The following is an 11,703-nucleotide window of genomic DNA, read 5'->3' on the forward strand; positions in this document are numbered from 1 at the left end:
CCACGACCCAGTGTATACGTATCTCAGTATTGATCACAACTCAAACTATATATATTTTGGAATCAACCTCAACCCTGTATAGCTAACTCCAACATTCACATATAGAGTGTCTATTGTTGTTCCGAAATATATATAGATGTGTCGACATGATAGGTCAAAAAATTGTATACGTGTCTATGGTATCTCAAGATTACATAATATAAAATACAAGTTGATTAAGTTATGGTTGGAATAGATTTGTTACCAATTTTCACGTAGCAAAAATGAGAAAAATTATCCAATCTTGTTTTACCCATAACTTCTTCATTTTAAATCCGTTTTGAGTGAATAAAATTGCTATGGTTTCATATTGAACTCTATTTTATGAATCTAAACAGAAAAAGTATAGGTTTATAGTCGGAAAAATAAGTTACAAGTCGTTTTTGTAAAGGTAGTCATTTCAGTCGAAAGAACGACGTCTAGATGACCATTTTAGAAAACATACTTCCACTTTGAGTTTAACCATAATTTTTGGATACAGTTTCATGTTCATAATAAAAATCATTTTCCCAGAATAACAACTTTTAAATCAAAGTTTATCATAATTTTTAATTAACTAACCCAAAACAGCCCGCGGTGTTACTACGACGGCGTAAATCTGGTTTTACGGTGTTTTTCGTGTTTCCAGGTTTTAAATCATTAAGTTAGCATATCATATAGATATAGAACATGTGTTTAGTTGATTTTAAAACTCAAGTTAGAAGGATTAACTTTTATTTGTGAACAAGTTTAGAATTAACTAAACTATGTTCTAGTGATTACAAGTTTAAACCTTCGAATAAGATAGCTTTATATGTATGAATCAAATGATTTTATGAACATCATTACTACCTCAAGTTCCTTGGATAAACCTACTGGAAATGAGATAAATAGATCTAGCTTCAAAGGATCCTTGGATGGCTTGAAAGTTCTTGAAGCAGAATCATGACACGAAAACAATTTCAAGTAAGATTTCCACTCGAAATAAGATTGTTATAGTTATAGAAATTGAATTAAAGTTTGAATATGATTATTACCTTGTATTAGAAATATAACCTACTGTAAGTAACAAAGGTTTCTTGATCTTGGATGATTACTTGGAATGGATTTAGAAAACTTGGAAGTAAACTTGCAATCTTGGAAGTATTCTTGATTTTATGAAACTAGAACTTTTGGAATTTATGAAGAACACTTAGAACTTGAAGATAGAACTTGAGAGAGATCAATTAGATGAAGAAAATTGAAGAATGAAAGTTTTTGTAGGTGTTTTTGGTCGTTGGTGTATGGATTAGATATAAAGGATATGTAATTTTGTTTTCATGTAAATAAGTCATGAATGATTACTCATATTTTTGTAATTTTATGAGATATTTCATGCTAGTTGCCAAATGATGGTTCCCACATGTGTTAGGTGACTCACATGGGCTGCTAAGAGCTGATCATTATAATGTATATACCAATAGTAGATACATCTAAAAGTTGTGTATTGTACGAGTACGAATACGGGTGCATACGAGTAGAATTGTTGATGAAACTGAACGAGGATGTAATTGTAAGCATTTTTGTTAAGTAGAAGTATTTTGATAAGTGTCTTGAAGTCTTTCAAAAGTGTATGAATACATATTAAAACACTACATGTATATACATTTTAACTGAGTCGTTAAGTCATCGTTAGTCGTTACATGTAAGTGTTGTTTTGAAACCTTTAGGTTAACGATCTTGTTAAGTGTTGTTAACCCAATGTTTATAATATCAAATGAGATTTTAAATTATTATATTATCATGATATTATGATGTATAAATATCTCTTAATATGATATATATACATTAAATGTCGTTACAACGATAATCGTTACATATATGTCTCGTTTCAAAATCATTAAGTTAGTAATCTTGTTTTTACATATGTAGTTCATTGTTAATATACTTAATGATATGTTTACTTATCATAATATCATGTTAACTATATATATATCCATATATATGTCATCATATAGTTTTTACAAGTTTTAACGTTCGTGAATCACCGGTCAACTTGGGTGGTCAATTGTCTATATGAAACCTATTTCAATTAATCAAGTCTTAACAAGTTTGATTGCTTAACATGTTGGAAACACTTAATCATGTAAATAACAATTTCATTTAATATATATATAAACATGGAAAAGTTCGGGTCACTACATGTCAAGCCCTATGGATCCATATACCACTATTCGCGCCCACCAGTTCTTATAACCGGTAGTTACTAGTTACCAGGGCTAAGGGATTTTCGGTTCAAACTCGGTGTAGAATTTAGTATGTACTTGTATCCATTGCATTTAAAATAAAGTGCATGTATTCTAAGCCCAAAAATATAGATTGCAAAAGCAATTAAAAAGGGAGCAAATGAAACTCACCTTAGCAGCACATAAGGTCATTCACCGAAATGTGATCGAAAATCGGAATGCAAAATAACCGTAGATCTCAACCTAGAGAACATATGTTGGTCAATACATGTCTAACAAGCTAGGTCAGGTCATAATGTATCACAATCCTAATGCTCAAGACCGACATGCAAAAGTTAACAAAAGTCATCTCAAAAGTCAACCTGACCCAATATGATCTTTAAATCTATACATGTTTATTATTTCACATAGTTTTCTAATAATTGTAAAATCAGATTATAGGGTTTATAAAGCTTTAAAACATGATAAGACCGACAACTTTGACAATTGTTCAACAAAACGAGTCGTGTCTTATATAAGAGTTCATTTACTCGACTATTAATATCTAAAAATCCAATTTATCAATCTTATAAACAAATTGTTTAAATATTAATTGCAGATTCAAAAGCAATTTCAATTAAATTCAATTATAATTCAGTTGATCATATCTTTTAATTCGTTCATCGAAATCACGCGATTTCTAAATGAAAAGTTATTAATTTTTCGCCAGCTTTCCAATAACATGCATATCATATACCTTATACCAGTAGTATATGTATTAAATTTGTGATTCATTATAAAACTATCTAACGATGAAATTTAGCGTACAAGCATGCATAAACATATATACTCGAGCACTAGACATGGATACACTATTAATATATAAAAGATAAGATATGAATGCTCACGTATCAATATTGTGATTCAATATTATAAGAAAGTACGTAGACGCAACGGAGATGATAAACACTAAGTTTAACTTGCGAACAATACCTACAAACATTACCCATAACCTCCATAGTTATAACCCATAGTTTCCTTATCTTCCTCCCGCTAGAAAACCCATTTTGAAAATAACACGCTCATGACTTCATCGTAATATTTTATTTAAAATAGTTATTACTAATATTAATATTATAAGATTAATAATAATAATCTTTAATAATAATAATAATTATTATTATTATTATTACAGAGGTAGTACGATATAGATGGATGTGTGTGTGATCGACTGAATTCGTTTGAAATTTATAGATAGTTGCTGAACCTGGTTCTCATGTGATCGCATAGGTTCACAGGCCAAGAGCCATGCGATCGCATGGCCTCTGAATCCAGCTCACAAAGTTTTTGTTATTTAGCTTGTCGACATATTATTTAATTATATATAATATATATAATTTATATTAATTATATATATATATATATTATATTATATTCTCGTGTATAGGTGACTTGTAATTTTAGTTTCGATTACTTGTACGTTGTCACTTGACTTATGTCCCATTTTCGATTTTTCGAACGACATTTCGTACGCTTAGAAAACTAGCACTTTACGTTTCGCGATGTATACCTTTATTAATAATTAGACTTAATCATCAATAGACTATATTACTCGAAGTATAACTTATACATTTGAGTAATTTGGTCATTTGCTTCTATAAATCAATTCCTCGTTGTTTATTAAAATATAATTACTAATATCGAAACGTTTTATATCTAATTTAATTCTATACATTATCACATTGTAAAATATATATTTTAGAAAAAAAATATAAATTTGTACATCATATATATAATATTTAATTATCAAACGGTACAATAAACGGGTGTTACTATCGTTTATAAAAATAATTTCGAACCTTAATATATATATACAATATATATAAACATTTTTTAATATATACGTTGCAAGTTATTTATATATTTAATTCAAATACAGTCAAAAAGGAATGATTTCTTAAATCAAGGGGGACCTCTCAATAAAGACTTATCACAATACTTACGGGATTTACAAATGTTGAAATATCTACTAATCCAATCATTGGTATTATCTTCTAATTCCGTAGATGAATATATTAAGCATATATTAAGACAAATACGTTTAATGTAAAATATTATACATTTAATACTTTGTTAACGTTTTCAAGTTATAATATATATACATATATATATATTCATATCCATATATATATTCGTTCGTGAATCGTCGAAATTTGATCGAGGTTAAAAGAATGCATGAACATAGTTCAAAATTTTTGAGATTCAACTTAACAGACTTTGCTTATCGTGTCGGAATCATATAAGATTAAGTTTAAATTTGGTCGGAAATTTCCGGGTTGTCACCGTACCTACCCGTTAAAGAAATTTCATCCCGAAATTTGATTGGGATAGACATGGCTGATAATAAGTATGTTTTCATGACTCATATGAGTTGAAAAGTAGAGTTTTATCATTATTGACTAATGTAGATAAAACGATTTGATTATGTGAAGCGTACGAGTGAAGTTGTCACAAAAGGTTCGGGATATCACCAGGTTCGTGTTGCTGAAATGATGTCCCAAATTCAAGAACTGTTGGACCGCGAGTTCATTCGTCCGAGTTCTTTGCCGTGGGGTGCACCAGTGTTATTCGTGAAAAAGAAAGATGGTACGCTCCGAATGTGTAAAGATTATTGTGAACTAAATAAAAGAACAGTGAAGAATAAGTATCCACTTCCTAGAATAGATGACTTATTTTATCAGCTTCAAGGTGCTTCATTCTTTTTGAAAATAGTACTACATTCGGGATATCACCAGGTTCGTGTTGCTGAATCTGACATTTATAAAACTGCATTTCGTACTCGTTATGGTCATTATGAGTTCTTAGTGATGCCGTTTGGGTTAACCAACGCTCCAGCAATTTTCATGGATCTTATGAATAGGGTGTGTAAACCGTCTTTAGATAAGTTTGTTATCGTGTTTATTGATGACATCTTAGTGTACTCCAAAACCGAATCCGAGCATGCTGAGCATTTAAGACAAGTGTTGGAACTTTTGAAACGTGAGCAACTGTATGCAAAGTTTTCCAAGTGTGAGTTCTGGTTACGTGAAGTTCAATTTTTGGGTCATATTATCTGTGCGGAAGGTATAAAAGTGGATCCATCTAAAATTGAAGCTGTGATGAATTGGAATTCACCAAAGAATCTGACAAAAATCAAGAGTTTTCTAGGATTGGCCGGTTACTACCGACGGTTTATTAAAGATTTTTCAAAGATTACAAGTTCTTTGACAAAGTTAACTAGAAAGGATGTGTCTTGTCAGTGGGGTAATGAACAAGAAACTGCGTTTCAGACCTTAAAAAGTTTGTTGTGTGAAGCACTAGTGTTAGCCTTACCTGAGGGATCCGACGACTTCGTTGTGTATTGCGATGCGTCTTTATCCAGTTTGGGCTGTGTATTAATGCAAAGAGATCGTGTAATTGCATATGCGTCTCGACAGTTAAAACCAAGTGAAAAGAATTACCCAGCACACGACTTAGAAATGACTACAGTAGTGTTTGCGTTAACGTTGTGGAGACATTATCTTTATGGTACGCATTATGTTATCTGCACCGATCATAAAAGTTTACAGTATATCTTTTTGTAGAAAGAGATGAATATGCGCTAGAGACGGTGGCAAGAACTAATTAAGGATTATGACTGTAAGATCTGATATCATCCTGGCAAGGTAAACATCGTGGCTGATGCGTTAAGTCGTAAGAAATCTGCTGACAGTGTAAAGTTTATGCGAATTTAGATTGTGTCCGCTTAGTGGATCGACTAAAGATAGCTAAACTTGAAGCATTATAAGATGAACATTTGAAATCTGAGTTAATGGTGAAAAGAAAAGAAGAATTGATGAATGATTCTCGAGGATTAAAGACCTATCGTGAATGAGTTTGGGTGCCGTTATTTGGAAGATTGAGGGATTTAATCTTAAATGAAGCACATAAATCGAGATTATCCGTGCATCCCGGTAGTACAAAAATGTACCATGGTCTGAAAGTGTTATATTGGTGGCCAACTATGAAAGCAGACATCACGCAATACGTTGAAAAGTGTCATATTTGTGCCCAAGTGAAAGCAGAACACTAGAAACTGTATGGGTCTTTGCGTCAATTAGAGATTCCATAGTGGAAATGGGAACATATCACCATGGATTTTGTGACAAAACTACCCAGAACCTAGAAAGGAAATGACATGATTTGGGTAATAGTGGACCATTTAACCAAAAGTGCGTATTTTCTAGCTACAAGTGAAACAACTTTGTTGACCAAATTAGCCCTGTTGTACTTAAATGAAATAGTATCACGACACGGTATACCGTTGTCTATTGTGTCAGATAGAGATTCCCGATTTGTGTCTAGTTTCTGGAATAGTCTACAAAAAATTTTGGGTACTCGTGTCAACCTTAGTACAGCTTATCATCCTCAGACTGACGTTCAAAGTGAACGAACTATTCAGACTTTAGAAGATATGTTAAGAGCTTGTGTATTAGAGTATGGTGGATCGTGGGATTATTATCATCCATTGATCGAATTTGCTTACAACAACTCCTATCATTCAAGTATTGGCATGTAAATGAAATGTTGTACGGTATAAAATGTCAAACTCCATCGTGTTGGTTGGAGGCAGATGAGAAACAAATTGCAGGTCCGGAAATTGTGCAGCAGACTGCAGAAAAAGTGGCTATCACACGTGAAAATTTGAAAGCTGCTAGAGATCGACAAAAGATGTATGCAGACCCTCGTCGTTGACCAATGGCGTTTACTCTGGGTGAACGTGTATATTTAAAAGTGTCACCGTGGAAGGGTGTAATTCGATTCGGTAAACGAGGAAAACTAGCTCTGAGATACATTGGTCCTTTTAGGATTCGCCAAGTGCTGAACGATCAAACTGTAGTGTTAGATATCCCTCCAGAATTAGCAGGTATTCATGACATGTTTAACATCTGCTACATTCGTAAGTGTAAAGTGGACGACGAAAGTCAAATTCTTCCTCTCCAAGTTCTGAAAGTAGACTCAAGTAAGAAATTGGAGGAAGAACCAGTGAGGATCGTCGACAAAAAAGTGACTAAGTTACGCAAGAAGCAGATCCCAATGGTGCTTGTGGAATGGAAGCATAGTTTAGGCACCAATCTGACATGGAAGACTGAGGAGTTGATGATTTCTAGATACCCTCATTTGTTCAACCTTGACCAGATTTCGAGGACAGAATTTCCTTCAAGGGGGTAGATTTGTAACATCCTAGCTTTGGGCCTAGTAGGTACTGACTTATTTATCCTTCTGTGCTAAAATAGTGATTTTAATAATTACGTGTTTTAAAATTATTGTGTATGGGATAATGTGCATTTTGTGACAAGGGTCATAGAACATATTTCCTTTTGTGAATTGGGCTTAGAATGAATAAGTTATTAAAGATTTTGGGTTTCAGATAACTGGTAAATACCCGTGTGTTACACGGAGTAGGGTTTCCTCACAATGAAGAAACCCAAATTAGATATATACCTGTACGTTCTTTAACCTACCATTCTTGGTAAGTCTAAAACCCTAAACACCATATTGCTCTTTAAATCTATAAAATTAACAAGTTCAAATTGAAGATTGAAACCTTGTGTATCTAATCCTTTGTGATTTCAGAATCAAAACAAAGTAAGTATCTTTAATTTTGATGAATTGAAATGGGTTTTAAGTGGGTTTGAAAAAGTAAGCTTTTTATGTTTGATTCTTACTTTGAATGTGTTTGTTATGCTTGTTTGAGGTTAGAAATAGATTATATATGTGTTATATAGTGTTCTTGGGTCATTGGATTGATCAAAACAAGCAGAACTCAAAAACAGTGAGCTGGTGGTGTTCTTCAGCACCCACATGTTTGAGCACACTTTTGAGGTCTCAACCACGTGGTTGAGGGCTCAGCCATACGGTTGAGGGCTTAACCACGCGGTTGAGCAGTGGTAAGCTTTTGGTAAGATTGAAAAGGCTGTATCTTTCAAACCGTAACTCCGTTTTTTACAAATAAACTATCATTGGAATCATCTTGAGATATAGTATCCAATGATAAGGTTTTAAAACACTAAATCAAACTGTAGGTTAGGTGTAAAAATCTGGAATTGCAACTGTGCTGCTGTACTTGCTCAACCGTGCGTCTGAGGCACTCACTCGTACCAGTGAAGTGTCCATTTGCACGAGTGAGACACTAAACCATGTGAGTAGGATTATTAATCACTATTATAAGTGAGAGGTCAGTTGTGCAAGTGAGGATACTCACCTATGCGAGTGAGCATAGTCAGTCGCACGAGTGAGACCTCATCCGTGCGCGTGACAGTGTTTGTATGTTTGGGTCAAGTGTAATTCTAACCCATTTACTGTATTGCTGTGATATTTATTCTTATGCGTAATTTGATTGAAAAGTGTACTAACTAGAGAACTGATATTCTCAGGTGATAAACGGAAAGGTGAAGGCTCATTGATATAAGACAACTGAGTACTTGTGCTTCCAGGTGAGTGGGATTATCGTTATGGATGTGATTATACAGTGACAAGTATAGTGATTCGTGCCATGCTTATAATTAGAGTTTGTAATGATTCTGTGACCAGTATTGTGACTATATGTGATTATGTGCGCACCAGTGAACGTCGATGGGTGTAATTCCGACGTAAGAGGTCAATGCTATTTACCTTGTGTATTTAAGGTGATTGTATTGGGTCCAAGTGCAACTGATTAGTGGTATAGTATGAATGACGAGTGCGTCATATCGAGAAGACTATACTAGTGACTCTGTAGTGTGGGCTATCGGTATATTCTAGCTTGATCAACTATGGGTTGCCGGTCCTCTTGTGTATGGCTTTAAGTGACTAGTGACCAGTACCTTTAACTTGTGCTTGATGCTTGTAGTGATGTCCACCTAGATATTTCCATTTACTTAGCATTATGCTTATTCCCCCGCAGTGTTTTGCCCTGCAGGTATAGATTAGCAGCTTTTGGTGGGTTTTGCAAGGCAAGTGAAGATGTTTGACACAGTTAATAACTCTGATGCTTTGTAATAAACAATATGGTCAAATGGTTTTTATTAATAACGTAACACCTGTGATTTTATGTAATCATATAGTATGTACTAATATATGATATGTAAATTAATAAGTCTTCCGCTGTGAATATCTTTTTAAAAAAAGTACGATGTTACATATAATTATCTGATATGTTACGGGTAGGTCTAAATCAGATGTTTTGTTGAATGACATGTGTGAGGTTTTGAATCTATGGTTACTTGATGCTAGAGACAGGCTTATAATCTCTGCCTTGGAATGTATTAGATATTATCTAATGGGGAGGATAGTCACAGACTCATATTTAAGAATTTTTATTTTAGCGAAAAATGGCAATATATTAAAATCCATCAGTAAAGCACTGATCGAACATAGAATTTATTGTTCATGAATAAAAAGACATCCTGAAAAGTTACAACATTATGAATACAATTGACTAGAGACTCAAACATCTTCTTGAACTTTAAGCGTCTTTGTGTAACGACCCGACTTTTTCGACTTATATTTATACTTTATACTTTCACGAATCTGCGTATATATGCGTACTAAGCTAGTTTATGCTCTGGGATCTTATTTCATGATAATTACTTTCGTTAATACCATACAATGTGTTGTTAAGTGCGTAATCACTTAACTTGATCCTCGAATGCTTTTACGACCGTTAGTGTCACTTGTCGTTTTGAACGAGCTACGTACTTTGTACACGCTTAACTTTTGTCATAATTGAAATATTATGAATACGTAATACTAATTGTTATTTTCTAATGACAATTACTTGGCTTATTGGTTGCTTAATTACGCTTAGTAATTTACTAATGCACACTAGTTAGTCTTACTTTTTACCTTAATGGACTTAGGCCCACCCTACTCTAGCTAATGGACTTTTAAGTTAGCCCAATTTTAATGGACTTATGACCCATTAAGATGTAGGACAAAAACCCATTAAGATGAGCCAACATACTAGCATTTTTGTTAACTATAACTACACATGTTGCATGGGATCCCAACAACAAGCACCACCTTTAGACCACCACCATGCAAAAAGCAAAAATTTGTCCCCCTTGTCCCCCATAAACCTACGGCCAAGCTCCCCGCCGCCACTATAAATTCAAGTTGAATTTTTCCATTTCACACTTGATCTCATTCTCATTTTACACACACTTTCTCTCTAATTTTCTCTCTAGTCTTTCTCACACTAAAATTGTAAGTTTTTGAATTTTCTTCTTCTTCTCTTTTTCTTCTTAACCACGACATCATCATCATCATCATCAAAGGATCAAGCTTTTTAGCTTTTTGATCTTGTTACATCTTGTAGATTCAGACTTTGATTTGAAATCTTCAAGAACATGAAAGATTCAAGATTTTTAGCTTTGAATCTTCATTACTTTGATGGATCTAAGTTTTGAAGCTTAAGATCACTTTATTTTGTTAAAAGATCAAAACTTGTGTTTATGATCTCATGTAACTTGTAGATCTAACTTTTTGCTTTAAGGATCTTCAAGAACATTAAAGATTCAAGCTTTCTAGCTTAGGGTTTCATTATTTTGTTGAAGATCTAATCTTTTTAGTTTATGATCTCATTACTTTTACTAGATCTTAGCTTTCTAGCTTATGGTCTCATTAATCTTGTAAAGATCCAAGCTTTCTAGCTTAGGGTTTCTTAACACTTGAGATCTAAGTTATTATTGTGGATCTCACTTACTTGGAACCTTTTTATGATTTTTATGGTGATAAAAATCAAGTCTTCATCATCTCATATGATGAAGATGCATAAACTTGTATCAAAAGGACAAAGGTTGAAGCTTTATTGTGTTTATACAATAAAGAGACAACTTTGATGTTCAAAACTTGTAGAAAGTTAGCTTTTACTTTTAGTTGTGTGTTTATGGTTAAAACTTGGTCATAATGATGCTAAAACATCAAAGAGTTGTACACTTGAGGCTTATACGCATCAAGGATGAGGACCGTGATAAGCATCAAGCACCAAGAAACCCACTGGAGCACTTGTTTTTGTTTTTTGGGGTCCGATCAGACTCCTGGGACTTCTGAGAAGTTGATTTTCAGATAGTTCGGTTTGATTAGATGAATTTTCGTTCAAGACTCACCTAAATCTGATATAAGGTTTGGGATTTATAGCCTTCCGAAAATCACTACGCCTTCGTAACGACGTGCTGAAATTTCTGACCTACTCGCGCTTGAAGCGTCGCCACGGTCAAACGACATCGATTTAGGATCTAAAAATTGTACAGCAGTAAGAGAACTCACAGACGGAGCCTTGGCCACTGGCCGCACGTCATTTCAGTTTGTATAGAGGTCGTACCAGCTGTCCGAAGTCAGCCCTTTATTTCGATCTCTATTCTTGTTGAAAACCTTACTTTATCTTTTACGTATGATGATAATGATGATGCTTAAGACTTAA

At 33.6% G+C, this 11,703-nt stretch overlaps 1 protein-coding gene across 1 annotated transcript; it reads left to right on the forward strand.

Moving 5' to 3' along the window:
* The first annotated feature begins 6,824 nt into the window (after nucleotides 1-6,824).
* LOC139854067 (uncharacterized) lies at nucleotides 6,825-7,472 on the forward strand. Its single transcript, XM_071843391.1, has 2 exons — nucleotides 6,825-6,973; nucleotides 7,109-7,472. Exons 1-2 carry the CDS (start codon nucleotides 6,825-6,827, stop codon nucleotides 7,470-7,472), a joined length of 513 nt encoding a protein of 170 aa, XP_071699492.1.
* The last annotated feature ends 4,231 nt before the right edge of the window (nucleotides 7,473-11,703 follow it).

This window comes from Rutidosis leptorrhynchoides, chromosome 6 (assembly GCF_046630445.1).
Source record: "Rutidosis leptorrhynchoides isolate AG116_Rl617_1_P2 chromosome 6, CSIRO_AGI_Rlap_v1, whole genome shotgun sequence".
In the NCBI taxonomy this organism is placed as follows: domain Eukaryota; kingdom Viridiplantae; phylum Streptophyta; class Magnoliopsida; order Asterales; family Asteraceae; genus Rutidosis; species Rutidosis leptorrhynchoides.